The sequence below is a fragment of the Pogonomyrmex barbatus genome, unplaced genomic scaffold (genome assembly GCF_055798465.1).
Source record: "Pogonomyrmex barbatus isolate J1 unplaced genomic scaffold, ASM5579846v1 scaffold6, whole genome shotgun sequence".
NCBI lineage: Eukaryota > Metazoa > Arthropoda > Insecta > Hymenoptera > Formicidae > Pogonomyrmex > Pogonomyrmex barbatus.
In genome coordinates this window covers 6968368-6994772 of record NW_028297160.1, presented here as the reverse complement: position 1 = coordinate 6994772, position 26405 = coordinate 6968368, and the positions used below count along the sequence as shown (strand labels likewise).

Genomic DNA, 26405 nt, shown 5'->3' with positions numbered 1-26405 from the left:
ACAGTTTCGTTATATAATTTAATTTTTTCAATATATTTTTTATTACTTGAATATTAAACTGATTTTATACTTTTTTCTTGGATTTTTTTTTCTCGGAAAATTGCAACAATATATATCAACGAATATGAATACATATATACATTTTATAATGTATCTCATTACTTACACTCATAAATGCAATATTGTAATAATCCCGTGTTTAAGAATAGCATCAAGGTAATAGAAAGTTTCGGAAAAGATAAAAATCGGAGCGCTTCTAAATGGCGGAATGTCACGGAAACGTGACGTGCAGTCAGGGGATGAACTATATGTACACGCTCCTGTTCTCCGAACAAACCCCGACTCAACTTAGAGCTCGAAATCGAACGCGCGACTACCCTGTGAAAACTCTTTCCCATCTCGTAACAACCACCAGATGCATTAGCGCACAATACCGCTCCCTCGCTCGATTAATACAATTTGCGACGCCGGTTCCATTCAGGCGCACGCAGCTGCATGTGCAGCAACACAGCGACACAGCTGAATATGACGACGGCGGCGGCAGCGGCGGCGACGACGACGGCCGCGAGATTCGGAGCGGTTCTGAAACGGTTCCCGTTTCGCGTTTGTGTTTCAGGGGGCGGAAGTTCCGTGTCGGGCAGCCCGACGACGGGTTACCTCGGCGGCATGGGCGGCGGGGGCGGCGGTCACACCCCCGGGAGCTCGAGCCCCGGAAGCGAGATGTCGCCTCAGCACAACGAGAGCCCACCGGCACCCTCCTGGCCGGGCGAGATGAAGCACCATCCGCATCCACACGCGCCACCCCACTCCCATCATCATCCGCACACGGCCGGGCATCATCCACCGCCACCGCCACCGCCGCCGCATCACGCGGGTTACATGCCGCAGTATTCCTGGTATCAGGCGGACCCCAACCCCGGACTACTCACGTAAGTGCTGCTTCTCCGAATTGCGAATGGATTGACATGGTAATGGCTTGATGCATTGCCTTCGGAAGTTAGAGATTATTGCGAAATTGATGCATCTAAGATAGTTCTTAACTGTGGTATCATTGTATTGTTGAAAATAAGAATACATTAAATTTGTGATCTGAGATTGAAACTGATAATGATGTTAACCACAGCTATAGAAGAACATTGTAAATAAAATTTGAAATATTATAATTACATGAATTATGTAACATTTATATTTCGAATTTTGTTCGTTGACACTATTTAAAAGATGAAAATAATTGAAAACGTAAGGTGAATCGCGTTTCAAGTTATGGAACATTTATCGTGTTTCACGTACAATGAGAGAACGCGTTCCTTAAATATCTACATAGCTTTGTCATTGTAGCTGCTATAATTCGTATTAGTAATTTCTATGTGGGCACAAATGAATAGTACACAAATGAATACTTCGATACTCAATCATAGACATATTCAATTTAAAATTAAAGTGCGACGCGTCAATCAACGTACCTCAATGCAAACTGGTACTGCCAGTCACGTGTCCCCTTGGGATATGTTGGACGTTTCTCCTATTCACTGAGAACCAACATGACACGACAAATTTACCTCACTCGCCTTGCCGCGAATATTCATCATCACATCGCGCTGTGATTCCGGAAGCTTCAAAGTTACCGCATATCTCTTTAATAGTAATAATAATCGACCTAAACCACACAGGAGCCGAACGTATAAAAAAAAAAATACATATGCGATGCAAGATAGATATGTATATCTATAGATTTATACCGCAAAAGACGCAATATACTGGTACACTCTCAACTTAAAGTTAGTTAATTATTAAAATGCCAGCAGTTAAGTTTTTACTCACGTACAATATCGGTTTGATGAAGTAACAGCTTAATATTGATTGCTTCTGAAATTTCGCAAAATCTCTCGTTGTACATTTTAACGTTTTCTAACCGAATGGTTGTCTGTGTTTTTTGCAGAGTATGGCCAGCGGTTTAACGAAGATATCCCTTGAACTGAGTTCAGATGACCCAATCTCTTCGTGGCATCGCGAACGTATCCCAGCGGTTCCGCCCCAAAGTGTGAATACGTGTAGCGCCTCTTGCGAGGAAAATTGAATGTTAATATTGTTTTTAATCGTCTAATGAAACCCGCATGCCGGTATCCGTGCGGGCCGTTCGTCGAAGTGAGAGCGGTACGAACAGTGCGACGTTGTGTGTGATACACGCCCCTTAGCAAAATATTAATAATAATAATACTAATCAGACGAGAAAGATGCAACCACGAATGCCAATCGGCGACGAATATAGACGCTTCTTCAAAGCTGACAAAGAGGAACGACGCCTCAGTTTCCAGCGTGGACTGACGACTACAGCGTCGCGGAGAATCGGAAGTCATTCGTGCGAACGATTCGTGCATCGAGTGATTTTTAACTGATTAGTGACGTTGTTTCTCGGTGCGCGTCGTTTCGTTGTGCTCTGTGAGACATTTCCTTCTCGAGCTGGAATCGACGTTAATTGGAGGAAGACAGGAGCGACGTCGTCGTACGGTGAAGTAAAAAAAAAGTACGTTGTAAAAAAGATGATAAATAATGATATAACAGAGTGATTTACGAAGCGAAATCGCCGAAAATCGACCCGTGACCATTCGTGATGCGAGTTCTCCGTGGAACGACGTCGATCATTGATGATCTTGAAGTTCGATTTACGAGTTGGAGGGTACTTGTAACGCTTCGCGTATGATTGAGTGATTGTCACGACTGTAACGCTTTTCGTGTTTGGCAAGTAATCGTTGTCGCAAAAATGATAGTCGCGAGGAATCTTTTTTCCCGGGAAATAAAACGGCTTCTCTACATGTCTGTTCGTGTCGACCGCCGTGATTGCGTGCATCGGATCTAATTTGATTATTACGGTTAATTATAAGCAGAGATTGCCTCTATGTAATTGTTTTCATTGTGAAAATGTTGTTGTCCGCCGTTTGTCAAGCGTGGAATTGCATACCGAATTTAATCGCTACGGTTAATCAAATAAACAATTTACGCGATACAATAATTTCCTATGAAAAGATATTGAATCGACGTTACCATCAACCATTACAATTAGATGTTAATTCATTTTATTTCTAGAAATTAGAAGCCTCAAATTTATAATCTGTCCACTGGAAAATATTTTATTTTATTTTTCATTTTTTGTTTATTCTTTATACCTTGATTTAATATTGAAATATTTTATAATTTAATTTAATTTTATAATTGGTACCTTTTATGTGTGAAAAATTAAATTTGAGGTTTTTAGTTTTCATAGTGCCACTATTATTCTTACATACAATCGCAATGTTTTTCAGAATGAATCGTGAAGTTTGATAATCAGAATTCCCGTTTAAATTTCAATTTAATTAAAGTTAACTTGTATCAACGTTGACAAACAAGTGTAAAAAAATTTATTAATATGACAAATAAAAATTGTTTTTCCCGAGCCCTTTATTTGGATGATAAAGATATAAACTTGCATAGTTCCTGTTACTTGTCTAAACTTAACGAGTTCTGACGATTACCGAAACTAATGCGATGGTATAATAGTGGCGATAATGATATTGTAATATGAAAAATCGAAAAGAACACGGACCAGATTTAAGATCCCTGGCCTACATCCGGCGCTCGTCTCTGGTAATTATGTCCGGGGCAAGCGTAACAAACTCTAGCGAACAACGGAATCAGGTCGCGTGATTCTTTTCAATGCGGCTCGATCGACCCGATATTTTCGTCACCTTTCTGAATCAACTCCGGTCTGGCACAATCGTGCATCTCTAAAAACCAATTTCTATCTCCTCGCAAATGTCAATTGCCGATGACGTTAGGTCGGTCGATCCTTTGTGACAGTTGCCCAACAACCGCGAGTGCGATTGACCTACTTCGTGCACGGGCTAGATCTCGCGCGATAGATGGTGAAGAACGACAGGGTTGGCGAAGTCTCTCCGGGAAGACAGGCGAGGAAAAGGAGCGATGGGGAAGGGGAAAGAAGGGAAGGGGGACGGAGAGACAACGTTGCATAAACTCGTTGAGCAGTCGTTCCTCAAGGCGGTTGGAAGTAATGAAATCCTAATGACATTTTCGTGAGTCAAACGATCTCGGCAATCACGGTGGCTCGCTGTAATCACCGGTCCCTCCTTCCCGGATGAGGCAACTGGCCGGAGGCCTCCTCCGAAGAAGAGAATAATACGCGAGAGATGAACGGAGGAACAAACAGTTGGAGGAGCGAGCCGGAGAAAGATTATTATCTCTGTTGGTGACACGCGGAATGCCATCGATGTTTAAGTACGCTAAGAATTTCGGAAAAAGAAGACTCGCTCTGATTTCGACATTCATCAGCTAATCCAAATTGTAGTCTCCTTCTATAGTCTAACATCGCAATCCGCTTGATTTTCGCTCATTTGCAATATTTTACGTAATGGATTAATGAATCAAGAATTTTTATTTTAAAACGTAATTTTAAAATATTTATTTATTTATATATCTGTTTACAAAATTATTACTTTATTAAGTATACATTTTGCGTAAAATTTTAAATTGTACGGTGAATAAACTGAAAGAAATCTTTCGTAAATTAATGGTAAGTCAAATAAAACGATTTGCTGCCTATGAAAATGTAACTTCTACGATTCGTTTGAATTACCAAGGTTTTTTTCTAAGTAGCATCTCCTATTCTTTTCCGCCGCAAGCGGTTTATGTTCAAACTCTGTCAGAATTCTGTCAGGCAGAACGTGGGCTTCACGCTGTAAGTCGAGTTGCGGCGAACTGTTGCACGCTGTTTCTTCCTCGCCGTCCTCTGTCGGCCATGTTGGGTCACCCTTGCCATTTTGCGTCGCACAATATCTAGCTTTCCAAGAGGCGATGGCAAACCGCAAAAACGACAACTGTGGCTTGCAACCGCGGGAAACTGGGAGGATCGGGCGAGCCCCACCGCTGACCTACATCTACAGTCTCGTCAGTGCAACAATGGTCGTCTCATGAGAACGAAGTGGTGCCGCACACAGTCCCTGTCCTTCCTGATTCCATTTTTTTTTCTTTGCTCTGATTGTTACTGTTTGGCACGTCGGTCGTGATGTGCACTGACACTGTCAGGCCTCGGTTCACATCTCGGCTCTCAAGCCTGAAAAAATTAAATGACACCTATAAACTTCTTTAAACTTATGTACGTCTTCTAATGCAGTAACTCAAACTTAACACTGAAAATTGAAAATTCTTAATTTCCATAGATACTTGTCATAACATTGAATCTTCTATAAATATTTCGTATCCCAGATCAGATCACTGAAATTCGACATGGTCCCATCGATTATGCGGAATTGTAATAGGATTTTCATGGTTGCGTCGAATTTCCGATGATACAATGATAATTCTCGTAACGTAAAACAAATTTTTATTACATTTTTATATAAAGATGTAATAATTTATCTCAATCGTGAATCAAATGTCAATCGAGATACCAGAGCGGCTTTCAAAATTGCTTTCAGAATCGGCGATCGAGTACGCAAGATCTCACTTGTAACGCACCCGTATAAATCTCCCCCGATTTCCCCGATTTTCCCCGGGAATCGACGAGGACGTCGGCGCCGCGCAAGTCAACGCGGCGCGGAAACTCGAGGCGGATTAGGCTGCCGGGTTCGCCCCCATGGTGCACAAAGAGAACAGTACAAAACTAGTTTTATGTCCTTCCGCTCGTGTCGACCGCGCTTGCTGTTGAACGCTGGTACGCGATTACGTCGCGTGTGCTTGCGTAAAGACCTCGCGGCGGAAAAAGGGAAGGCGAGCTAGAAGGTAGACTACGGTCCGGGGATCGATGTCGCTGCGTCGGGGCGACGCGGAATTCCTACGTCGTGACGCTCAACGTCGTCGTCGAGTGCACGCGATGGATGCACCGGTGGCAACGACGATGATGACGATGACGACGGCGACGGCGACAACGACGCGACGATTCTCTCCCGTGTATAATAATAAGTGCCGTTAGATTTAACCGCAAGCCGCGCTGCGAAAAACTAGGAAGCACGAGACGGCCTTCTCGGACGGATTCTTGCGTTTTGATTCGGTGCAATAAGAACGTGTATGCGTGTATAATTTAAGACGAAGCTCCCCTCAGTTCCTAAATCACGTGTAAAGCCGGAAATGCGAAAAACAGCGTAAAACAATAGAGCGTGGTCGAAGTGACAAGGCGCGCGTTTGATCATCGTTGTCGAGATTGATGCCGAATTTCCTGAGAAATTGCAGTTGTCAGAAAAATCAATTAACTTTCTATGTACAAAGATCTCTATTCTCAAATCTACATATCATTACATTTGATACTTGAAATAAACAAAACTTCGGGAAATATAGGACAACGAAAAGTAATTTATATTTTCTTTATATATCTTTACGAACGTAATCTGTTTACGAGAAAGGTATACGATTTTCAGGAAATAATGCGAAAGAGACATTAATCTCTGTGACGTAAAAAAACGTCGATCCGACAGCTTCGATGAACAGCGTGCAAAATCAGTCGTGCGGCTCACCTTTATTACGCTTTCGTCGAATACGCGGATCATGACAGCGCCGCACGCGAAAACGAGTGTGAACTTAATGTGACAAAAAGTACGCGTGCACGAGAATGAGAGAGAGAGAGAGAGAGAGAGAGAGAGAGAGAGAGAGAGAGAGAATGATAAACAACATAAAAAGTCCATAGAATTTACTAGCGTTACTAGTCTCGGTGCAAGCCATCGGAGATCGATCGACTCGGCGAGGCTGGCAGATCGAACCCCGAACGTCTGTAAATATTGCACCGGGGCCCTTTAGCATGTAAGCCGTAAGTGAATCTGTGTAAAATACGATATTGTGATAAGAATGTAAAGAGATGCGAAAAACAAGAGACAGAGGAAACAAGAGATGCCTAGAAAATCGTCTATATACATATAGCATATAATACGGCAGACCCCCAATTTATCGATTTTACCGAGTACCCTTGTACGAATATAGAATATTACGAGAACTAAAACACCTTAATTATGATTACTATTGTATAAAATATGAATAATAACTAATTAATTCAATTTAAAACATCGTCTCATAACATTCCATATACATATATGTTCCTGTCCCAACGTAATTCTTCATTTTATGTAATACGTATATAAAGTGAGTATATAAAATGACATATTTATTAAAATGACATATTAAATGCTTTATGTTAATTTTTATAAAAAAAAATATTGAAATAATTTTATTTAATTAGTAATAATGCTAAAATTTACGAGTTTCTGAGAAATGTGAAATTCCATTTCCAGAAACACATAAATATCCTTAAATTGGCTAAAAATGATCGGATTAATGATAAAAAATCTTTTTTTGCAATTAAATAATAATTAAGCCGATTTAGAAAAAAAGAAATTACTATGTCAGAATCGTATTCTCTGTGATAGCGCAAGAAGAAGCGTATCGGCGATTGATGCACATTGCATGTCCTTCGTAAATTACCGTATTTTCGTGTAACGAGCGGACATCGTGATGATCTCAATGATTCAATCATTTCCCAGTGAACGAGAGCTCTCTCGTACTACCTCGATAGATGACGACTCACGTTCTTTTTGCTTCTTGTCTCTTTGTTCAGCGGCAGCCACCTGCCGCTCTAGAGCCAACGTACGCATGCTCTACTTTATGGATAACTGTACTCCTATCTTCGCTCAAAGCTGAAGGCGCACGGTATCTTACGTCTTCTTGCGAGCTTCTACTCCACGTCCCGAAGAGGACATTTCGCCCGGGAACGGAAACGACTGTTTAGTCGCAGTCGCGTGTTGTGTGATCTTGGAGCTTTATTAAACGAAGGTTTTACATTTATAAAAAGAATTATCCCAATTTATTCTGATTCATTTTTTGTAATTAAATCTCCTATATTTTATTCATATGATAAAAGAAAAAAAAATTCACTTAAACACTTGTGCAACCGAACTTTGATTAAATTAATTTGACCAAGCTTGGCTTCCAAGTATCTCATTAGGAAATTGAAAAATATCTGGTAAAAACGGCTCCATTTCTCCACGAGTACTTTATTCCGAGGTCCGTCGTTCGCCACGCGCGACTAGGCCCGCTCGTCCATGCGGGACCGTGGCGGCAGAAAAAGGTATGCCGATGTTGGGATGAATACCGGCGGGCCTTGTGGGCCCGTGGTTTCCAAACGTAAACTTATACTTATATACAGGGAAAAGGGAAGAGAAAGAAAAAGGAGGAGGGAAGACGGAGAGGCCACCTCGGTACGACAATGCGAGGAGTCTCTCGCGGGAAACCTCGCAAAAGAGGGACGAAAGGGCGGGAGAGAGCGGCAGACAAAAACGTATAATGGACACAATGCTCGATGGAGCACGCTCGAATTCTCGCAAGGCAGGCGCCTGCACTCGACCCGACTCAAGTATTCAAAAAGATTATGTCGAGTGGATGTTTATTTGCTTTTGGCTACCTCGAAGACGAGCAGCCGTCATCAACGTCGAATTCGATTTACTGTAACCATGAGGATCGAGACTTTCCTCATAAACATTATTATACATACATAATCTCAGTTTTTCTGTTTCTATCAAAGTATTGCTTAAAGAAAAAAATGAATCTTTAAATGTTTTAAATCAGATCGTTCTGAATTCCTATTTCTGAGTCAAATTCTTTTCTTTCTCTTTTTTTAATCATTTATTATTAAGAAGATTTACGGAGTAGTTTGAGTGATTACAAATGGAAACAAGATACCTTGAAACGTAAAATGTTTGCTTATAATAATTTATTCAAAAATTCTAACAAGATTTAAAAAAAACTCGCTAATAAACTGATAAAAATTGAATTTTAAATATGCATTTAAATGTATTTATGTTAAAAATGCAGAATACGTAAAAATATTAATTATTTCTATCAACATAAAATATACTAAATAAATTTACATTTTCGCAAATGTCTGACTAAATATCTTAATAAAAAAATTAATTTGTTAATAGTATTATTAACATTCTAAATATGAGAAAATAATTGTAAACTTGGCGCACTGGTAATTTATTCTGATATTACGACGTCATTTGTTTACTTTAGGAAAGTAGATAGAGAAGCCGCACGATCGATCCAGGACACTTTCTAGTCCTAGTCGATGCGCGCGGATTTCGAGCTGGCAAATCTGGTCAATCTAGTCCATTACTTGAACATTCTTAGCTTCATATTATCACATTATATGAAGGATATAGCGGCACACGCTATCATCATCCGTTATAGACACCTCGATCTAGATTTGAAACGGTAATAACAAAAAGGAAGCTATCGGATGGTAGCAAAGGTTTCATTTTTTTTTTCATTTCCACTATCTTACAAGAAAGCAAGAAGAGATTCGCGTCATTTATTATTTTATCGTTATTTGCAGGTCTTCATTGACCTGTTATCCATATTCGACGTATTCATTTTGTCGCACGTCATATTAGATAATATTGTTTGCGCGAAACTGACATTCATTCCTTCGTATCGACTGTCAGGAAAAAAACGTAACATTATCGCCACGTGGATGCAAACAGTAAGGTGACAGATCACAATCTCGCCGCGGATACGAAGTTGACACAATCAAACGTCGTAATTTTTGCGTCGTAATTATTGTACCCGTGATTAATAACTCGGTAAATTATTCATGACATGATAATAATATACGCTCAGACACACGACCTTCCCATCCTCTTGAGATTCCCACGTAACGTGATCGATACCGCTTATAAACCATTTATTTGGCACAGTTCAACGCGTGTTAAATTCGTAATATCGATAACTTTTATTTCCAGCATTGTAGAAAGCACTAAACTTTTTCCGAGCGGCGGTCGTGCTCGAGTGAACGTGCAGCAGCACGCAACTGCTACACGAAAGCCAAAAGTGCCCCAGAACTCCAACGCCGCATACACGAACTCTTAACCTTCCCAATGTAAGCGCGGATAAGAACGCACGTACTTCGTGTAGTTCGCTTTATCGTGGCCGCGGATCGTGCCACCCGAGGGATTCGCCGCCGTCCGACTTTGAGCAATTAGCATTTAACCCACATCGGATTTCTTGCTCGCTACTTTGTGAGCAAATCGTCCGCGAGACACTACGGCTCCCTCGACGTACGAGTTTTCGCGATTGTGCGGGATGATTTTTACCCGTTATAACAAACATTGCTAATTGTAATTGTGATAATAATTGATAAGCCGATATGTTGTTTCCCCGCTCAAAACGCTTAAATATCTTACCATCATTAAGATGGTACTTGACATTATTTTGAGAATATTTTATTATTGTTTAGCGAACGTTTCAAAATTTCGCGGAAACTAATTTTGATCATTGAATAATTTATTACTCACATATGGAATTTGTGGGAAACATTCGTAATATCTTTCCTCTTCGTAACGTCCATACTTTGCCTCCCATATTACTTTTTCAATATTTCCCTTAGTTCATGTACAAATAGCATTAGTCATAAATCAGCCGGTACATATATAGCGCCATTTGGAAGAGAATAGTATTACCGCATAAAGGTCAGAAAGAAAGACCAGGCTCGGCCTCGGTAAGACGGTCGACGATATCGAATAAACAAACGAACGAGTGGGAGGCAGCGGAAGTGGCGGATATTAAGGTCTTCGTGACGGAACTTGACTCGCGTTATAGCGAGGCAAGTGAAGAGAGGTCTTCTCGTCTGGCTGAACTAATTCTATTACTTTGTTGCTTCTTTCTACCATCCGCGACATTCTGCGCACTGGAAATCATTGCTGTCGTAATCGTACGACGTGAAGTGCCGTAAATTAAATGAATAAAAGGAGATACTTTTTTAATTTTATTCATACCTCCATCTTTAAGGATTTTTTAAATTTGGAAAACGATTATGTGTTATATAGTTTCTTGGTCATTTTTACATTATGAATATAACTGTACTATTTATTATTGTATATTTTTCACATTAAATCTCTTTTATCATATAAATAAAAACGTCATAAACATTAAAAAGTTTTGATAGAATTTCTTTCAAATAAAATCAAAATCGCGATGCAAAATAAAGTCCGGTAGAGATGTCTCGTGAAAACCCTTTGGCTTATAATGGAACAAACGGAGAGAAACAAGCTGATATTAAAACTTTCAAAGACAAACGTTATTCAACGGCTCTAACGACGAAAAATCGACCGAACTTCTGTAGTTCCAGGTGGTGGACTTGCACGGCGCAGATCACAAAGGTCGAAAGGAACCGGGCGCAGAACTCCGCCCAACGTATCGGTTGTCTCATAAGGGTTGCAGGCACGTGGCAGAAAGACGCACACAAACGTACGCGTACGAAACTCGAACTTTATATATAGAAGGGTAAAATTAATAACTGACATTTGCGTTTCGTTTGACCGTCGGTAATCAAATATATACATGTTTTAGAATACAAACTTTAACATATTTTGGATTACTGGATCAATAAAAATAAAAGATATTATTTAAGAAATAATATTATATATTTTTCTTTCCGAGCATTAAAGTTTCATAAAGAGTACACGAGAGAATTAAATTAAGGGAAAATATATTTTGTTATTAAATATATTTTATAAAATTATTAATATATGTAAATATAAGATAAACATAAACTTACTAAGAATTAATTTGTGTACAATTCCATCGATTATTCATATTTATGTAATACATACAAATTATATATATATATATATATATATATTAAATATATATTAATTATATATATTAATAATTTATATTTATAATAGTCAAATAATTCAAATAATTAAGAAATCACGTGTCATTAATGTTCATTAAGAAATTAACGATAATTTCATTAAATGTTCTCGCATTTTTTTAACTTAATTTACTATGCAATCTGAAAGTTGTTTTGTCATTTATATTACTGCTATTTGTGCATTTCTTGTCATCTAATGAAATTATATATATATATATATATATATATATTTGTGTATACTTTAGATTAATAACTTTTTTATTATAATTTTTACACACACACACACACACACACACACATGTATATAAATTCTGTTACATAGACAAAAAATTCTTGCATTACCATTTATCGTTAACTAATTATTCTAAATGATTTTTTTCTATTAATGAAATAAAATAAAATAAAATAAAAATAATAAAATTTATTTTTTATACATATTAAAGTCTTTCAAATGTAATTTGATAGATAAGACAATTATGTGCAAAAGAAGTGATTGTTGTACTTCATTGTTTTAAAATTCAGTATGTCTAACTATAACATAATTCCAAAAAGTCAAGTAGTTTAGAAGATTTCTTTGAGCTTTTGACAATAAAGATCAAAGGATTAGTGTGCAAATCTCAAGGATGTGACAAGTTTTCTCAAGAGCGGAACAACACGAGTCTCCGATGTCTCTCTCAGACTGTCGATCGCACAAGGGTCGATCCTCTTGAGGACCTACCTGTCGAGGAGACCCGCGCAAAATAAACAGATTTGCAAAAGGGTCGGCTCTCACTCGACAGTAGTCGTAAAGTAAAGCCGTGAAGTTTAGACATAGGGAGAGAAAGACAAAGAGAGAGAAAGAGAAAGATGAGCGTACGCCCGATCCTCTGACCCATTCTCGAGTTAGTCGTTTTGGAAAAAGGCTAGTGACACTAATCTGACATTAACAGCAACGTCGTAACCATAGATCTTATCTAACGACATGTCGGGACATGAAGATGAGTCGGGTCTGCCCTCTATCAAACGAAGGAGTAAATCTGGATAATTTTTTGAAACGGTTTATTTGTTATGCGTTAATTATTTATTAAATATACAGTTAAATTATGATATGTTTATTGAAATAAATATAACAGCCTGATATCAGTTTGTTCTTTAAATGTGTTGTTGACACATCAATTTTGATATACATTTAGAGAATAGATAATCTTGTGGATTTTTCTCTTTGAACAAGGATACTTTATATCCTATATAAAAAAAAAACTTTACTTATCTCTGAAGTTTAAGTTATAGTACTTTCAAGTAGGGGAAGATTGAGATATAAACCTCTCTCTGCTAAGGGGACAAATAGAAGAGAGAAAGCGTGCAGTAGATATCTGAATAAATTATTGGAAGTTAAGGTGGTTTTTAGGGGAGTATATTGTCGAGGATAAACCGATGGAAACGGCTAATAATTTTTTTATTAGTAATTATTCGCAAAAGCCTATAAGATCAGAACGCAGTAGTATAATTAGACGGTTGCTATCCTCTAATTTATGTTTTGTCATATTAGGAAATAAGCAAAAAATTATTGATCGTAAACTATGATGAAGATGTAACATACTATTCGCAAACAATTGTCATATGTCATCGTAAAAAAACAGATGTATTAAACTTTGTATGAAACTTTAGTGCGGTTTGGACATATTTTTTATTTTAAATATGTATAAAGATACACTTTATTATAATTTAAAAAAATAGAATTTTAAAATATTTATTGTTGAAACTTAATTGATTCAATTTCTTACATTTAATATCCACTATTTCATTCGATTGAATCTCTTACATGTTTATCTGAAGACAAAAACTAATGAAAGCGTACTTGCAAATAAAAGTGCGAAATTTCTGTTCTATGTACTATGAATATACACGTACGTATGTTCCTCAGAAACAATTTAGCGCGGCAGTTCCGTCCAGCTGGATTGCGAATAAACTTCAACGGTTCCTTTTAGGGCCCAACTTTAGCGGTACTTGCAAATGTGAAAAACGCCTCGAGGTTACCCGTGGCAGCCAGAGTTCACGCCCCCAGTACCTCGAGCACAATTACGAGGGGGTCGCGTCCGAAGGGAGGGCAGCAAGAAAAAAAACTCGCGGCGCAGACTGCCGATAAAAAAGCCGCCCTGTAGCAGAGGGTGCACGGGGGTTACTTTACAATGTGGGAGGAAATCCACGCATAGCCAAAAGCATTTTTTCGCTCCGTCTGCCCTTCCCCCGTGCCCTCTTGTGTCTTTTCCTTGTGAGCAAGTCGCATACGTGTTTCATTGTACCCGGTACTTCCGGTGTAACCAGATATAGCCGAGCGTATTGACATTAATTTATAAAATATTCGCACCCGTCCGATCTTTTACTCTTAAATATATTTCTTGAATTCTTAAAAATGTTTTTAGAAAAAGCAATGAATTTTTGACTGATAAAAATATCGTTTAAGAATTAATTATTTTTTTATAATGTTACATTGATATAGTGATAAATATAATCACAATTATTTGTATCATATATTTATCATATAATTATTTATAAAAAATTAATCTTGTAATTATAAAGTAAAGTTTTAAGAAAGTAAAATTTTTATATTATATAATTTCTCACATTCTTAGTTTGTTAACAGACTGGTTTTCAATACAACTATTTTTATTAATACAAGGCCGAAGAGTGTTCATATTTTTAAACGTTGAGTTTGAGATAATCGCCATTGTATTTCGCAAATGCATTACACAAGCAGATGGTACCAACCATATTATTTTAACACATAAATATAAAAGTTTGTAAGTAAAATCAAAAGCTGATGCCTAAGAAATAATCGCCCTTATGGTTGATAATTCGTAGGAATGGTGTCGGATCACCGTTTCAACCTATCATCGCCTCCTATTTCAAGGGACGAATGGCACGCGTCAACCCCAAAGAAGTTGCACCCTTAATCCTTTGTTACGCGCACGCGTCGCGTGCCTCGTTTTACATTCGGACCCCCTAGGATAGTACTTTTAAATGTAAACGCTAACGAGATCAAAGCAAAGTTACCACGATATCAATAAAGGTATCAAAAGTGATAGCATTATTATTTTATTAGATGTATATAGTGAAGAAAGTTCTTATTTCTAAAATAATGAATTTAAATCTTAAGTACGCAATAGATTTTATTTCTAATTTATTCTTTATTTTAATCTTTGCACTTTTAAATAGCTATTAAAATTAATAATCTATTAAATATATTTTAATTATCTTAAGCATTTCAGACATATATCAAATAAAATACAATATCTTTGTTGCAAATTTTAATTTACATAGATATCTTCATTTAGATATCTTCATTTTTGATCCTATAATAGTCCTATATATCTGACTTTTATGTTACAAAAATGAAAATTGTATTAATACTGCTTATTAATACTGCTTGTCATTATGTTGTGAAATATTAAGGAAAATAAGTGAGAATTTATCTTTTAGCAAATGTATACATATATATGTAAAGATTTATCTTATCATTCAAGAAACTCTAATTAATAAATCATGTAAAGAGATATATAAAATGCTTGTGAATAAAGTCTTGGAAAGGTCATAATTTTTTATTCTTTGGATAATATATCATTAATATTCAGCCGCGTGCAACGGAATGCTGTTATGTAAGTACCTTGCTCATCTAGTGATGATGTGTTATCGAAAATAATTTTTTTACGTAAGAAAAACACAAACTTTTTTATTTTATTTAAAATATATATGAATGTACAAAATAATTTTTTTACGTAAGAAAAACACAAACTTTTTTATTTTATTTAAAATATATATGAATGTACAAAAATTTTTTACAATTGTTTGATTTTAATTTATTCAGAAAATATTCATATCACATTTTTAATTTTATGATTTGCATTTACAATATTGATTAATATGATTAAATTTAAAATTTACATCTGATTATATCTGTAATGTATTGAATATAACTTTTTAATAATAATAAGATTTGTAACATTTATATTCAAAAACTTCTGTTTTATCAAAAGATCAGGATTACAAAATATATCCCACTTCTTCCGCTATTAATTAATGGAGTCGAGTTAAAGCATGCCCGAACGCGTTCACTGTTTATAGAAGCGAAGTGTGACGACTCTTTCGGTTTCTTTGATATAAATTTTCTGCGAAGGAGAGCATCGCTCTCCTGGTAGAAAAATATGTGCGTGCCGAAAGAGGAATACACGCGACTCGAATGTAATTGACGCGTGGTTCCGTTTGCAGAAAGTTGGCCGATGCCAGGACCCGCTGCTAAGAACGATCGTTCATTCTGTAATACGCTTAATGAGGGCCCGTTAATTACGCTAATGAATCCCAGAATCCCTTCGCCTTATACCTGACCGCCGTGCTGACGAGGAAACCTGCTACCTCACGGCCTTCGAAAGCGTTTTTTTTCGAGATATATCACGCATTCTGACGCCACTACCGATCGCTTTTATTCGTGACATGGAAACGTCGATTATAGCGTGAAGAATGAAATTGGGATGCCTCGTTATCCTACAAATTACTTAAAATTGAAATAAAAAATTAAGGCATTTTATTGATAGCTCATGCTTTAGTAAACTTAAAGTTTTCTGGAAAGTCTGTGAATCTTAAACAATAGCTAATTCTCATACCGTAACGTTCTCGTAACGCGCTTTAACTAATAATTAAATTACTGAATTACAATTTTTTATTGCAGAAATAAAGTTCTCATCCATCAAGGTTTTATTTTATGGTCGATGGGATTAATATGTAAGTTAGTTGTTAAGGCATATATTTTTCAAACACGTCTAATGATAAACATCATTATACTTATTAATTTGTAATTGATTGTTATGTTAATAGTTGGCAATTAAGTAAATCAATCCTATAGAGAAACTAAAATCTTATAATACAATATCACGGAGATAATTCCTTATAAAATTTAATACATAAAAAAAATTTTAATGAAATAAAAGCTTCTGATATGCGATATATGGAAGAAGAAGAAAGAATAGAAATAAATTTCGTAAAGGTTTGTCGCAAAGAAAAAAATATATTACTCACCTTGGATCTTCTGCACTCCTATTTTGCGCGGATGGTGTTCCGATTGTCGAATTGAGCTTAACATTCGGATTACCAGCAATTCCCACAGAGTTAATAATATGGTGAGATTAAACTACGCTTTTTTTCTGGGACTACGATATTCACGAAGGTGTTTCGTGAACTTGCTTATCAGCTTTGCCGAGTCGACTCGACGGGTTTGCCTTGTCGTGACCGTACAGTTAAGCATACGTCATTAACGTTATTTACCGGCCACAGCCAGTCGTTATTACATGTGCACTGCGCATATCATTTTAACGACAGGGAAAACGTTTTCTCTGATTCCGAACAACAGTAAAAAGTGGAGTGCTATGCCGCTTGTGCGCCTCGTTTCGATGTTTATTAACAGTAAACTGTCTGAAAGCAATGCCACTTTCGTTCGAAATCCGCCGCTTTCGATTTCATTATATTCTTATCTGTAAACATCTCTATCGCAATAATTATCTTTGCTTCTTCTCAGAAGTAAAATTTTATCGCAATTATTCGTATCCCAACTGCGCACGCAGCCAGAATAGACGGACTGCTTGTCGAATCTTAAGCAGGAAGCACGTCGCGACGCCATTTGCATGATTTGACATACACGAAATTCTGGTATCTCGTGAAGAAATGACAATAGCCGAAAGCTAAAAATTATGTCTGCGTGCCGCACACGAAATGCGCTGGCCTTGGAGTCTGCAAAGTCTCGCTATCGTCGTGGGATCAAGACGAGCGAAGAAACCTGGAGAGTCGTGCACGCCGATAGCATTCTGACGTTTTTTTCATACACACACATTCGATGTCTTCTGCCTTCTTCGGCAATTTTTTGTCTAGCAAAGACGCATGAATTCCCGTGGTGGAAAGGCAGCATCTCTTTCGTCCGAATCGAGAAGGTAGCCGTCGTTACTCGTCCTCTCGATAATGAGACGATAATTTCTATCGTGACAAGAGTTACGCAGAAGTGACGGTGACCGTAATTTATTTCGTGTGCGGAATGGACACGTTACCTCATACACATATGTAGTTATTTAGACTTAAAGAGCCCGGGTACTTACGCGAAATAATAACGCGACCACTACATTTTCAAGATAAACTTTTCGAAGACACTCGCGGCCTTTAGGCTATAATAACTATGATAACTAAAAGCGACGGTCAGTAGATACAATACCACATTTCCGTATGAGATGTCTGTTTAACTTGTTTTCAAAAATACTTCCTGTTATATTATAATAGAACTCACATTAGCGTACATTTGTCAATGTCATATAGCAGAACTCTTGTAAGTTACTCTGATATCGGCAGAACGAACAAATTAAAAAGGATTTTGCATCTTTTTGGAATTTGTATAAAAAAATTCGTTTCTAAAATACATTTAGTGTCGAAAAAGTTAATTAAGTTAAAGTATAAAAATTAAGGCAATGTGTCTTCGGCCTTTGCCACGTCGGCTTTAATTGTGAGTAATTGTTTCGAAGGTCGGAAGCAGTCTGTAAAGACACGAGCCTACGCAATTGACGGTCACACCATACGATATAATACAGGGTGATCACGTAATAACGTCTCATATGGAATTTTTCTTTCATTAAACGTGACCTGATCAGAAATAAACGACATATAAAAATTCCTAAACTATAAATAAACGAACGAGGAAAAAACGCTAGCTACGCTGATTTTTCTCATCATTATATCTAAGAAGAATGTAATTGAAAGAAGCAGCTGATCGCGAGATTATATACATATAAGTATAATCTCGCGCAATCAGCTGCTTCTCTCAATTTATATTTAAATTTAGTACCACGCGCGTCGCGGAAAAGTAAAATGCAACGGCGCGGAGTAATAAAAGACAAGTATGAAAAAAGTTTATCGAAACGCGCGGGTAATGAGATATTATTACCGTTATCGATCGGTGATCAATAAACAGAGATAAGCATAAAAAAAAAACTCCGTAACTACTTTATTAAATACTATATTATAATTGATCTCCGTCGGTTGCCGCGTCCTTTGACAAACGCTATACGCCGATCTCTTATAAAGTAGCTCGTAATTGCATTAGCTCACGAACGCGAAACATGCATTAGTTTATAGGAGAGAAAAACGGCTCTTGCGCAAGCGATGAAATCATGGCAACGGATTTTTCCGCGATCCATTTGGTTTTTTTATGCAAAGCAAATGTCAATATCAATCTGCTAATCAACTTTTGATCATTGTAGAAATGATATGAATACATTATACAGAACGTAGTTAAGTATTCTAACAATATTCGAAGCTGTATTTATACGCATGAATTTCTTGAAGGAAATTAGAATTCCCTTTTTTTATTACTGAAGAAGAAAGCATTTCTGTTTTCTATTGTCGGTAGTTTGCAACGCTCCTTCGTCCATGTCGATCGGCTAGCTTCCTAAAGGACTGTCACACCATGTTGTGGTATGCATCAGTGGACGAGAGTAGCTTCAAAATGCGCCGAGCATTAGGTCGGTGTCATCTCTTTCATGGGGACAATGCCGCCAAATCCGATTTTGAAATGATCGCGTTAAACATAGTCTGGGATTTTCCAGGGATTCGAATAGCGCCGATGTGTTTACCGATCTCGATAGAAAGAGGATTAACCGCGCGTATATCCGTTACATATGAAAGAGAATGTGTCCCATCGGTCTCCCGCGGGGAAAGGGTAGTATAAGCGACATGGAGTGCAAGGGGCGTGATGTCGCAGCATCCTCACAATGTCCTTGACAATGAAATGAAGTGGGTCCGGAAACTGGGTCAACAGCTGTCTTAGTCGAGATGGATCATCCAGAAAATTAAACATATAAAATTGCTAAAAATTACTTATTTATAATAAAAAATCATGGATTAATTATAAATTGTTATAATTAATACTAGAAAATATTTATAATCGGTGCTAATAATAGAAATCGTAACTCTGTTATATATTTAGAATATTTTCAAAAATTTAAAATCTTGTCATTTATCTCCGTGGTTTCTATGTTATTCTGCTAAAATTCTAGCACAAATTATTGTTTTCGCGTTACGGGTGCGTGACTGAGGATGTTGGACAACAGCGGTGCGCAAGAGCTACTACGCTTTTCACCGATGCACGGAGGCATATCTCTCCGGTAAGAAGCGAGGAACACTTTCGAAAATCTCGTGACTCTTGTCCGCCACGAAGGTATCTCCTAGATGAAGAGAGTAATCGTTCTCGTTGGCACGAATGAAAGCGAGAGAATGAGGTAGGGAGAAAAAAAGAGAGAGAGAGAGAGAGAGAGAGGCTTCTCGCAAAAGGAAAACGGAATCCATCTAGGGTGAATCCAGAGCGTGGCCATTTTGTCTGTTTAGTTCCACACGGAGACACCCGATGTATGGATGCCGCGATGCGTATAATCGCTAATGCTGGAACCCCCTTATACGGATCGGTGGGGTGGGCAGAGGGTGAACCCCCGCTAATCTACTAGGTACCTCTCGCTCTTTTCATCACCATCTCCCAAATGGGCCTCGTGAGATCTCGATGCCAATGCTGCTCTCGTGCATATGCTATGAGATAAACGCTGATACGTGACGTGACGAAAGTCAGGCCGGTGTTTCCACGATATAAAATGTCGTATGTAAAAAGTGTTCTATAAAGAATTTTTCTACGAATCCGATTGTTATATATATAATATAAGATAATGTTTCCAGATCTAATTGTATAACAATCGAATTCGTAGAAAAATTCTTTATAATTATTGTACATATATATATGTACAATAATTAACAGAAATTATTATTAAAAAAAATTATTACTCAAATTAATAGAAATTACTTTCTTGTTCTACAGTTATTGTAAATGTTGCTATTATAAACGACAGAAATAGCAGAAAATATAATAAATGTCTAAGAATGGAATTATTTTAAATGAAACATGACAATGCTTATTTTTATATGTCACATTTGAAACAAAAATTACACATTACACGTTTTTCATTATCTTTATTTCTACGTTCTCTTCGACGTATACATGTAATGACGGACATTTTCGACGACCGATTCCGAATCAACATATCCGTGGATTATAAGAGCCGTTTTATCGCACCCTTCTTCTATCAGCCTTTAGCTGCCTTCCAAAATGCGATGCGCATGTCCTTTTTGCGGTCTTTTGTGAGAAATCTGCTGCACGAAAACCTACTTGGTCCATGTCACCGGTTTTACGCTTCGGTGCATCGTGAGCCCCATATTTCTCGTCGTTCGCACGAGGCCGAGCTCGAAGAATGGATGGAATTGGCCTTTTCCATTTTCGCACAGAGTGCCAGTCCATAATACGTTTCTGCGAGCCACAGAGAAGCCTCACGATACACCGAATGAACATTCTCTTCATTGTTACTGTGGAAGCTTACCAGGGACATCGCCTATGTTCGTGTAAAAAGTTATCTTTTTAATATCATTGTTTTACACACACATATATATATATATATATATATATATATATATATATATATGTCTGAATATATATAGTGGCCTAATTTGTACATTTCTAAACGTATGAAGAAATCATTATAAAATGTGATATCGTTGTTGCGATATTTTTCTATAGATTACGGTATCAATTCCATAAGAATCTCAACCATATTCTTACAAGATTAAACAGACATGTTTGCTTTTGTTATTATTATTAGTAATAAATGTAAGTTGTAACAATGCGATATCTTTTTTAATGGTGGGATATCTCGTGAGTGACTAGTTTCTCATCTTCTAGGTAGAAAAGAGCCGAAGACGAAGTCTCGCGGTAGATCCGTTTAACCATCAGAAGAGTAGTAGGTACTCGTCTCTGGTCGCCGTCGGCCTCTGATTGTCCTTTATTGGGTTAAATTGAACTTCCTTCTCGTGATACGCGGCTCGCATCAACTCACTCGCTCTGAGTAGTTGCTTAGCTCTTAAACATCTGTGTAAGTACAGGGTGTGCTTAAAGTATCTCGATTTGTCTTTGTCTGCTTTGCAAGTAGACTTCCGATCTCCGATTTAAATATTCACATATATTAGTCGGCTTTACCACAGACAATCACAGACATTTCATAATTAAAAATATTCCATTACGTTGTACCTCTCTTGTCTAAAAATTTTTGCTTTCCTATTATTGTTCTTTAAATTAATTTCAATATTTATTTAATATTTACACACACACACACACATACAAATTATTTCTTACATATCTTTTAGAAGGAACGGCTATTTAAATATTTATTATATGTACAAATATTTTTAAATTTGCTACTTGCTTGCTATAATCTTGAATCATACAGTGATATCGAATCACCTTGTATATGGCTGAACCGACAAGTCGTACGAGTTTAAGAGTTAAGAGTTTGGGTTTGCGCTACGCAACAATTCGCGAGGGGGCGAACCTCGACTTCAGGAATTCAGAGCGGGTAAATACGGTGGGAGTCTTATTCTTACGTGTGGAGAACGCATTCCGTGCGACCTATGAACTACATTTAACGTATTGTATCATCAAAGCTATCGCTTCTTTCGGATATAAAATATCAGATTTTTATTAATACAAGGATTATTAGGAATATATTGGCTGACTATTATTTCCATAATTTTTCACAAAACAAAGTGTGTCGATGTTATATATTTTATTATGTGAATATTTTGACATTTGATGTTTATAGATGCTTAAAATATTTTCTTTCTATCCTTCAAATAACAAAAATTGCTTCTAAAAATAATATATTTTATATATTATACTTATTAAAAAAGTTAATTTTTAATAAATATAAAATATTAGAAATTTAATATCATATGTATACATGTAATATAAAAATTATAATTTATCAATTTTAGTTTTGTTACATATACATTATATTTATTTATATTATAAATAGTAATAGCTATAAATAATTTGCGATTTATGATATATATATATAATGCTGTCATATAACGATCGGATTATATTGATAGAATTGTATTTTCCAGATATCTAACGTTGTCGGTTGAGAATCTCTGCTTGAGGGAATCGTACTGATAAGAATGAATTATGCAGATGAATGTTGCGGCGATGTCGCCGATGTATCAAACCGCCTCAACTAGCTCATTCTCCTTCGTTATCTATTCATTGACGAGCCCGACGTGCGCGACGTGATCGTGGACCAGAAATCCGGACTGTTCCCATGTTCCACTTATAGCATTTGGTCCAATCGCACGCGTCTGACTTTAGACGACGTCTGATAGCCCCAGAGTCAACATTACTCTCGATAACGATCGCGCGCAAACATTTCTATATTTATACGTTGAAAGCTCTGCGGGCAACTGGATGTGCCCGCTCCTTCGGATTTGTCGTTACTAATCGTGCCATCAAAGCCTTCCCGCGATTTCCACAAGTGTATTTGCATCGTTCACTTGGATATGTCAAGTTGACGTTCATTAAACGTTCCTGGAGAAGCTCGCTCTGGTACCGCTACACGTCTGGTAATACGCACATTTGTCGCGATAGATATCTAACAACCTCTGAATAAATCAGCGATTTCGTGGGAAGGCCATTCTCATTGACATACATATATTGCCAGAAATGCGTAGTCATTATACATAAAAAAAAAATTACTAGCATGATGAATACAATATGTCATTACACTTCTCACGCACAATATAAATTTGTACTAATTATAAGGCTCAAAGAGCTACCAGAACGAGGAACGAGGATGTCAAAAGAAGACCGATTTCGAGGTGACGATAGATCATTAGGCAGTTGACTTGATTTAAGTAACGAAGGCTAATCCTCTAAAGTTAATAACCTTCCTGAGAATAGAAGCCGCAAGGTGGTCAGCTTGGTATTCGGCACCGTTGCTAGTCGCCAGCGAGGAAACGGCGTCGCCCGGCTTCGCCACGGAGAACCCGGTAAGCCATGACGAGGAAGGCCAGGGGTGGACGAGGGGCAACTTAATGACGCCGCATCCGGGAGTCGCCAGGACATTGTACCTCGCAAAAAAGGACCTTATAACGCGTCTACACAGCTGGACCCGCATACTACGCTCGTCCGTGCTCGAATGGGAGACCCCGATCCATTAACGGGCCGGCGCGAACATTAATAATCCGCGCCTTCTCGCCCGGATTGCTGGTGCGGACGCGCGAGCTCCAAGGTGGTGGCAACCTTGCCCAGGTGACGTAATGGTAGCCGATCCGCGGCGTATCGGCTTCCTGAAGCGGTCTCGCGCGGTAGCCGCGTCTTTTGTGCCACGTCAAAGCTAATCACACTTTGTGATTTATCCAGATGGAGTCAATAAATCAGATTCGGGAATGCCATGCTAGATTAGGCCCGGTTTTTGTCGAGCCGCTGAGTAACAGCTGATGACGTGAGAGAGAGCGCAGGTTGAAAGTCGATATGTATGAACATAATTGAAGCTGCATAAATATTAGAGAAGTACGAGGAATTGACATGCGTGTTAAATAAAAACACTTTTACCTTTTACAAAATGTATTTTTATTATTTAATTATTTTTCAATCATAACGTTACACGTTACGATTGAATTATTGAAAATGGTGAATTGAATAATTTTTTAAAAATGTAAACGTGTAACTCTCGCAAATATTTTAAATTTTAAATTTTATATCCTTCAAAGTAAATAATTCAGAATTGATTATAAAAATTGGCGATGGAACAAAAAAGAGTGCATAAGCTTTCTAATAATGTTGGACGAATTTGTAGATGCTCTCGCCATGTAGGTCCACGGGATCGAGCCTGGGTTGATCGGTTCGATTTCAAAAAAGCATCGCCCTCCCGCAGCGCGAATCCCCGTTCATCCATTCATCCAACCGCGAGTTACGTTGTCTTCTGCCGTGTGCTGAAAGAAGAAGACGAAGTAGAATGAAGAAGAACAAGAGGCGGTGGAGAATAGAGCGTACAATCACGATGAGTGGCGGCCGTGAGGTGCGAGCTGCGAGTGGAAAGGCTCCTGGGCTGCCAACCTAATAAAGCAATTTGTCACGGTTGTCGTCCGAATGCCAGCCATACATTAACACACAATCTCGCCTCCGAGAGAGCCGAGCCATCATCTTCTTCTTTCCTCGCTAGACAATCTCTCTTCTTTTAGTCTCTTCGATTCCTCCATATCCACAACTTTCTCCTTACGCGCGTTCCCGATAATCCTGATCACGAGAATTTATCATATTAAGACATTACGAAATCGAAAAGAAATGTTAAAACATATTGCGACAGTTATGAAGCTAATGCGAAGATTTAAAATAAATAATAATAAACAATCACTATAAGATATCATGATTTTTACGATGGAAAATTTTACGATTTGAGGAAAGAAATTCTAAATATAGCATATCAAATCATTTGCTGCATTGTGAAAAGAAGGATGCAGGAGCTCAAATCACATTTGTCAATAACTCCTACTAACTTTTCAGCGGACACATAGGTGACTGAGAACAAGCGCATACTATTTTCTTCACGTCCGCTCAGTACAATGTCCGCGGATTATTACGCACTTTTTGCGCGGAATGAGAGACCCTAGGACGATCAAGGCAAAGGATGGGACCTGACTTCCTCGGCGACGCTGTTGTAAAGGCGAAGACGTTCTGCAGGTTCTTGCTACTGGGAAGAGGTGCGGGACACATGTGATTGATGGATCCTCTCTACGAGTGGTCCATGGCGAACCAGATGGGACTTCCTCTCCTCCAACGTGCACTACCTCTCTCTTTCTTTCTTATTCTTTACTTTTGTATTTTTCTTCTTCGTCTTCATTTTCTTCTTCGCGAACGCCTTCGCATATGATGTGCCGCACGGCTTTCTAATCAAGAAATATTGGTCACACTCAGGTCCCGTAGCTTAGGAAACTCGACGGACATTTCCGGCAAGATCGACGAAGATGCTAGAAGGAAACGAGAAATTATTCATAATTTTTGTCTGCGATTCTGTATATCTAACTACAGATACGTACAATATAAAATAGGAAATCATGACGAAGATATAAAATGTTAATCAAGAATTAAAGGGATGGATAATCAACCAGTACTCGTCAACCGTAAATAATTTTATGAGCGTAGGATGATAAAATTACTTCTCTCTACGAAAGGTATTTTTATCTTAAATATAAAACTTTAATCCACTAGATACATGTCTTCAGGATTTTATCAAATAGCAGGTTAATTATAAAAAAATCAAGCAATCGTTACTTGACTTCTGTATAGAAATCGACTGGTTCTATACAACGTACTGATCGCCAAATCGCATTTATTCAATTTCTTGAGAGGAAGTTACCGATCCACCGTGGCTTTCGTCTCCTCTTCGGCGACGACTTTGGATCTTGAGCGAAGTGGTGCACACGCGCAAACGCGTTCGCGTATGCATACATCATGCTGCGTGCATGTGCGCGTGCGTGTTTGTGTGTCGTGGGGTTAATTGAATCAAGCAGCACGCAACCAGCTCTGTATACACTGCCGGGTCATCCGAGGTCAAATCGGTAATGGACTGACCCTTAATTCACCATGTGGCCGACCACTGAACGCCGATACATCGTCGCTCGTTCTTGGACATGCGACCCTCCTAAGCACTCGATGACCTTGAACTCGGAAGACCGGACGATAGACATCATGGATCCACGACAACTTCGACGGCACGAAACCACCCCGTAAGCCGCGTCGAAGCTGTCCGCTCGTCACGGCGCTATTACTTCCGCATAGCTC

At 38.0% G+C, this 26405-nt stretch overlaps 1 protein-coding gene and 2 long non-coding RNA genes across 7 annotated transcripts in view; 2 read left to right on the top strand and 1 right to left on the bottom strand.

The window, feature by feature from the left end:
* Positions 1-7044, top strand: part of Dll (homeotic protein distal-less) — an 81459-nt gene extending 74415 nt beyond the window's left edge. For all 3 annotated transcript variants that reach the window (XM_025217265.2, XM_011632430.3, XM_011632429.3), the window contains exons 4-5: positions 617-929; positions 1940-7044. In XM_025217265.2, coding sequence (XP_025073050.1) covers positions 617-929; positions 1940-1958 — 332 coding nt within the window. In that variant the 3' untranslated portion in view covers positions 1959-7044. The remainder of the gene's footprint in view (positions 1-616; positions 930-1939) is intronic.
* A 15522-nt stretch (positions 7045-22566) lies between these two features.
* On the top strand, positions 22567-26047 carry LOC105422873 (uncharacterized). 3 transcript variants are annotated; one of them, XR_016140651.1, is made up of 3 exons: positions 22567-23440; positions 23523-25795; positions 25911-26047. It is a non-coding gene; the product is annotated as an uncharacterized LOC105422873 (long non-coding RNA). The 3 variants fall into 3 exon arrangements; XR_016140652.1 differs by lacking the exon at positions 25911-26047 and having other exon boundaries at positions 22604-23440; positions 23523-24134; positions 24421-24531; XR_967316.3 differs by lacking the exon at positions 25911-26047 and having other exon boundaries at positions 22613-23440; positions 23523-23873; positions 23985-24267.
* On the bottom strand, positions 24425-26107 carry LOC148935130 (uncharacterized). Its single transcript, XR_016140653.1, has 4 exons — positions 25981-26107; positions 25121-25591; positions 24618-24860; positions 24425-24556 (listed from the first exon to the last, which is right to left on the bottom strand). It is a non-coding gene; the product is annotated as an uncharacterized LOC148935130 (long non-coding RNA).
* Between the last annotated feature and the right edge of the window lie 298 nt (positions 26108-26405).